Source organism: Sapajus apella, unplaced genomic scaffold (assembly GCF_009761245.1).
Source record: "Sapajus apella isolate SASKATOON/1434 unplaced genomic scaffold, GSC_monkey_1.0 scaffold2, whole genome shotgun sequence".
In the NCBI taxonomy this organism is placed as follows: domain Eukaryota; kingdom Metazoa; phylum Chordata; class Mammalia; order Primates; family Cebidae; genus Sapajus; species Sapajus apella.
Window position 1 is genome coordinate 72059262 of NW_022436942.1, and position 6261 is coordinate 72065522.

The 6261-nt window shown below is 50.4% G+C and overlaps 1 protein-coding gene across 3 annotated transcripts in view; it reads right to left on the reverse strand.

The window, feature by feature from the left end:
- RBM19 (RNA binding motif protein 19) overlaps positions 1-6261 on the reverse strand; it is a 143354-nt gene that overhangs the window by 130542 nt on the left and 6551 nt on the right. For all 3 annotated transcript variants that reach the window (XM_032240672.1, XM_032240664.1, XM_032240681.1), the window contains exons 5-7: positions 5710-5902; positions 4449-4717; positions 1703-1783 (exon numbers count right to left, since the gene is read on the reverse strand). In XM_032240672.1, coding sequence (XP_032096563.1) covers positions 1703-1783; positions 4449-4717; positions 5710-5902 — 543 coding nt within the window. The remainder of the gene's footprint in view (positions 1-1702; positions 1784-4448; positions 4718-5709; positions 5903-6261) is intronic.

Here is a 6261-nt window from a genome sequence, read left to right on the forward strand (position 1 = left end):
AGATGACATGCTGGCCAGGCATGGTGGCTCATGCCTGCAATCCCAGCACTACGGGAAACCGAGGCAGGTGGATCACCTGAGGTCAGGAGTTCGAGAATAGCCTGGCCAACATAAGAGCGAAACTGTCTCAAAAGAAAAAAAAAGATATATGTGATCTACAAATGTGAGGATGATCCGTCTTACAAGTAATTTAAAATACAAACTAACATGAGATGCCAACTTGACCTATCACATTGATAAAACATTAATAAGACCCAGGGTTCTGGGAAATGGGCACTTGTAGACTCCGCTAGAGGGAGTATAAATTAGCAAGAGGACACTGATGTTCTGTGCCAATGCCTTAGAATTATACATGCACATGCCCACACAGATTATCTATCTGGAGCAAAGATCAGCAAACTATGGCCCACAGGTCAAATATCACCATGGTCTGCTTTTGTATGGCTTGCAAGCTAAAAATGGTTTTTACATTTTAAAAGGTTATTTATGAAAAAACAAAACAAAACAAAACAAAAAACCCAACGAATGTGTGACAGAGATTATATGGCTTATAAAGCCTAAAATGTTTACCATCTGGCCTTTACAGACGAAGTCTGCTCATCCCTAATTGCAAGGAACTGCATTATAAAAGCAAAAAAACTGGATGTAACTCCCATGTCCAAATTCAGGGGAGTGAGTAGGCCTAAGGAAGTTTACTCTGAGTGAGGAAGAGGATGAGGATAAAAAATGCTGCTGTAGCAGAGTATATTCAACATTCAAAGAGGTCCACGACATACCATGATGAGGGGGAGAAAGAGTTTCCAAAGAGTTACCAGTAAATTGCTTCTTAGACATACAAAGACAAAAACGTCTAAGACGACGCTGCAGTGAGCTATGAGGGCACTACTGTACTACAGCCTGGGCAACAGAGTGAGACCCCGTTTCACAAAAAAAACTGAGAACTAAAACCAAAGGAAAACAAAACAAAAACTGTCTAAGAAGATATACCTAAAATGTATCAGCGGATGTCGCTGGGTGGGACACAGGTGCAATGGCGAGGGCGGCCCCAGTTTGCCTGGGATGGGTGGTTACTGTATCTGCAGTCCTTAGACCTGCGGTAATTCCACCCACAGCCTGGCACCCCAGTGGGGTGGCACCCCTCTCTCAGTTTAGTGTAGATGATAATTTAGTAGTCATCCTACTTTTGGGCAGTTTTTTAAATATCCTTTTCATTCAGCTACATGGTTTTGAATCTTCTATAGAGAACTTCTATTACTTCCACGAGGAGTAAAAATTTAACCTGTGTTCACAGCTGTTATAGGCCCAGAGACAGCAAACTACACTCTGCAGGCCAAACCTGGCTCACTGCCTGTTTGCGTAAATAAAGTTCCATTCATTTGTGCCTACTTTCTGAGACTGCTTCCTTGCTATAAGAGCAGGGCGAGCAGTCACAAGAGAGACGGTGTTGACCACAAAGCCTTAAATATTTACCGGCTGACCCCCTACGCTTTTCGTTAACAGAGTGTGTGCCCACCCTAGCGTGGGTGAAACCAGAACTCTGTCTTGGTGTAGCCATTTCTGTTTCCTGACCCTGACAATGCTGGAGAGCTTACTTCTCAGCCGTGCTGGCCCCCAATTCCTCCTAGCTCATGTCCTCCACTGACTCTAACACCCCCACGCACCAAAGGCTCCTGGTCTCCCCACCCTCGTTCTCAGCACATACCTCTGTGACGTTGAACGGGGCTCCCCGCAGCTTCACGGTGTGGCAGGTGGTGGGTTCCTTCTGGTTTGCTGGTTTTTCTGCCTGCGTGATCAGAAAAACAAACAGAAGTGGCCACAGTGACCCTTCATACAGCTGCATATATTGGATATAACTCCCATGTCCAAAGTTAGGGGACTGAGTAGGCCTATGGAAGTTGATAATTTAGTAGTCATCCTACTTTTGGGCTGTTTTAAAATATTCTTTAATATTCACTGGGACATTTCCGTGCCAGAGAAGGTACCTGCTGCCAGGGGGAGCTGGGGACTGCTGGGAAGAATCAATGCCTACTGTGGATGGAGTCTGGCCAGAGGTGTGGCCTATGTGACTCCAAGTCTCTGCGTGCCCCTGAGATGAGCGCTGGAACCACAGCCTGGCAAGCTATGGGCACTCAGACAGGGGCTCTGGGGCCACAAGCGGGGTAGGAATGGGAAGGAGCCCTGAAGAACAGGGATGTCAGTGTCACTATTTAGGGCTATTAGTGCCAGATGCTGAGCTAAGCACTTTAGAGATGCCACTGACCTATTAAATCTTTACAACAATCCCATGGAGACTATGGGTTCAGGATCTTTTTTTCCCACAATTCCAGAATACCAAACAGCTCTGAAAAAACCTATGTTTCTGTTCACTTTCATGGCAACAAAACCTGCCCTGACTTGAATGCACTTCCTAGCAAAGCCTGCCCTGAGTGAATGTGAGCCCATTTATAGCTTATGTTGATCCACGCAGCGCAAGCGGTCATTTCTGGCTGTACTGCAGAAACGGGACTGCACTTGATGATGGGGTGCTACCTTTTATCCTCCGTATTTAGTAACAAGGTAGGCAGAGGGGAGTGAGCCTGCTTGGGGTATTGCATTCCAAAGGGTTTGCTTCCTGAAATCTGAAGATTCCAGAATTCCAGCATATACTTAGGCACAGGGTCAGAAACCAGAGGCAGGGAGCAGTGCCATCATAAGCGTCTTTTTATGGACGAAACTTAGAGGCTGAAGGAAGTAAAGTATCTCATCCAAGGTCCAACAGCTACTAAATTTTGGAACTAGGAATTGAGCTCATAATTCTGACTTCTCCACACTCTACCACCTCTCTGAAATATACATTTTTTGGGGTGGGGGGAAGAAAAAGGACAGGGTGCATAACTAGAAGAGACAGAAAATAAGAGGAGGGAGGAAGAAGAAAAGGAAAAGAGGAAAGAAAAGGGACAATAAAGCCTGCTTTCATCTCATTTGAAAATTCAGGGCTGGGGCCAGGTGCAGTAGCTTACACCTATAATTCCCACAATCTAGGAGGCTGAGGCAGGTGGATCACTTGAGGTTGGGAGCTCGAGATCAGCCTGGCCAACATGGTGAAACCCTATCTGTACTAAAAACACAAAAATTAGCCGGGCATGGTGATGCACGCCTGTTAATCCCAGCTACTTGGGAGGCTGAGGCACGAGACTCACTTGAACCCAGGAGGCAGAGGCTGCAGTGAGCTGAGATCACACCACTGCATTCCAGCCTGGGCGACAGAGCGAGACTGTCTCAAAAAAGAAAAAAAAAAAAAAAAAGAAAATACAGGCTGGGCAGGGAGAGAGGCCATACCATACTTCACAGAGAAAGGAGGGAACCTGGACAACATGTCAAACTGCCCCGTCTCTGATGCAGAGAGGACTCCCAGGTGGGAGATGAGTTGGCTGACCTCCAGGGAAGTGCCCACGTTTACTATCTTGACTTCAGACCCAGCAGACCTGGTACTAAATTCGGAACCCAACACTTCCCAGCTGTGACCTTGGGTGAGGCACTTTTCTTCTCCGGGCCTCAGTTTTCTCACCTGTAAAATGGAACAAAAGCAGCACCTGCCCTCAAGATGGTGATGAGGTGCAATGGCATGACAGGCATGGTGCCCAGTGTGTGGTGCGGGCTCAGCTGATCCTCCCGTTACTGCTGATGACTGGCCTGCGCCCCTCTGCCTGCTTTGTTACTTAATACAAAGGATAACGGCTCAGAGTCATCACTCAGCTCCTTCTGCCCCACAGGAGGGATACAGGTGTGCTGACCGGGGCTGCTCCAGTCTGTATCTGTAGTCATCAGACCTACAGTAACTACATCCGCAGCCTGGCACCGCAGTGGACTCGCATCCCACTTTCAACTTAGTGTGGATCATCATTTAGTTGCCACCCTACTTATAGGCAATTTCTGGAAGGCAGGTGACCTCTCCAGGTTAGCAACAGAAAATAAACGCAGAGGCTGGGTGCAGTGGCTCATGCCTGTAATCCCAAGACTTTGGGAGGCTGAGGTGAGCAGTTCACTTGAGGTCAGGAGTTCGAGACCAGCCTGGCTAACATGGCAAAATCCCATCTCTACTAAAAATACAGAAAAATTAGCTGGGCGTAGTGGCGCATGACCATAATCCCAGTTACTCAGGAGGCTGAGGCAGACAATCACTTGAACCTGGGAGGCAAAGGCTGCAGTGAGCTGAGATCGCACCAGGCACTCCAGCATGGAGCACGGGTGACAGAGCGAGACTCCATATCACAAACAAACAAAGAGAAAAGAAATGAAGAAAGGACACATGGGAAGCACGCAGCAGGGCCGAGATCAGAAGACACCTTCGGACAGCAGAGCTGCATCTTTCCTCCACATTCCACTCTCCTGACAGAGGAGCTGTGGGTACCATGGGCAAGCAGAGAGCAGAGACCTCCTCCCTGGGCACCCGCGGGATATACACGCACCTCGGCTCTGGCCTCCGGTGGCCTCTTTTTCCCAGCTGGCATTCCTTGCTCTTGGCCTACACCCTTGCCGTCTCTTTCCTGCAGGGCTGGGGTGGTGGAGGAACCCTCTTCCTCGGCCTCACTCCCTTCCTCACAGTGCACGGCTTCATCTTCACTTTCCTCCTCCTCTGAGGAAGAGGATGACCCGGACTTCACCATCTTGGACTTCAGGTAGTCCATGTCCGACAGCTCCTTCTGCACAGCTGCCTTCTGTTCGAGGTTTGCCTCTTCTGGAAAAACAGGGAGGCAAGGATCAGTGATAGCTATGAGTAAACCAGAGTTTGGAGGCAGCAAATGGCAGATGGTCCTCCTAGTGGGAGGCCTGAGGCACCACACCCACCCCATCCATGGCCCCTGTGGCCAGCATCCCGCATAAGTGCTCTGATTAGCAATGCCAAATGGGGTGAGGCTACCGCAGCTTTGATATTCTCTGTGTCACACATTGTGAAACCCAGGCTCCTCATCAGGGCTGGCTGTGCGGGCTTCTTCCACTGTCGCCTCCTCCTCCTGCCAACCCCACCCACCTCGCGTCCTTCAAGCCCACACACTTCCCTTTCCTCTGTCTTTGCGGTGCTGTTCCCTTGCCTGGAACCCCTTTTCTCTCCCCTCCCCTCCTGTGGCCCACTAAGTCTCCTGGGTTCCTCAGATGGGAACTTAGCGCAGCAGAAATGTTCCCAGGCGTAATTGCACTAAATGCACATCCTCTCACCTTTACACCCAAATCAACTCCCAACTCTCCAGCTGTATCGTCCTGGGTTGCAATTGCTCCCTTGCCCACCACAAACCCCTTCGGAGGATAAAGGCTCAGTCCCTCACCGTCCCTGCTAACTCTCCTGTCCCCTTCCCCGCGTTCTCTCTGTAGCACGCATCATCCTATCATACGCCCAACAGTGGACTTATATTTTATTGTTTCTCTCCCCAGCCATAATCGCAGCTCCACGGGGCAGAGACTCTTCCGTCTTTTGCTTATCAACATAAGCCCAATGCCTGAAGCATGGCTGGCAGATAGTAGGTGCTCAAGAAGTATTTGTTGAGTGACTGACTGACGGCATAGCTAGGATCAGTGAAGGCAGATGCACCTGCCGAGGGATCATCACCCCACTGGAGAGCTTGAGGGTTCACCTGACTCCTAGCATCTGGCACAGAGGGGCCCCTAGTGCCCGCTAGCCCAGTGGCAAGCACAGGCCCGTGCACATGGAGCACACCATCCACAGGCCCTCACCTTCCAGGTCCTCCCCAGCTCCCTCCTCCTCAGTCTCCTGCCCGGAATCGGAGTCGAAGTTCAGGTAGTCGCTGGCCGGCTTGCTCTTCTCTCTCGATGACTCAGCATCCAGGCCATCGTTCGCCCAAGTGGCTGCCTGCGCCCGCCTCTGATGAACCGACAGAAACTCCTGGAATTCTGTATCCTCCTTCAGCTGGTGGCACCGGAACCCGGGCAGCAGTGACACAGGAAAAAGGGAGAAGAGGCAGAGAAGGCTCAGGTGGGGCTTGACGTTTCTGACTCTTAAGAGGGTGAGAAGATTCCGCAAGCTCACTTCCCCCATTCTCTAGAGGACCCTGAGGTTCAGCACAGTCAGTTCTGAGGAAGGCAGAGCTGACTCCTCACCAGACAAAACTAAGAGGCCATGGAGACAAGGCCAGGGGAGACCAGAGGCACAGCTCTTTGCTCGCCAGGGCTGGCCTCCACCCTCTCCAGCCTCTACTCCCTCCAACCTCCTCCCTCTCCTGCCTCTTCCCTCTCCCAGCCTCCACCTCCTCTAGCCTCTTCCCTCTC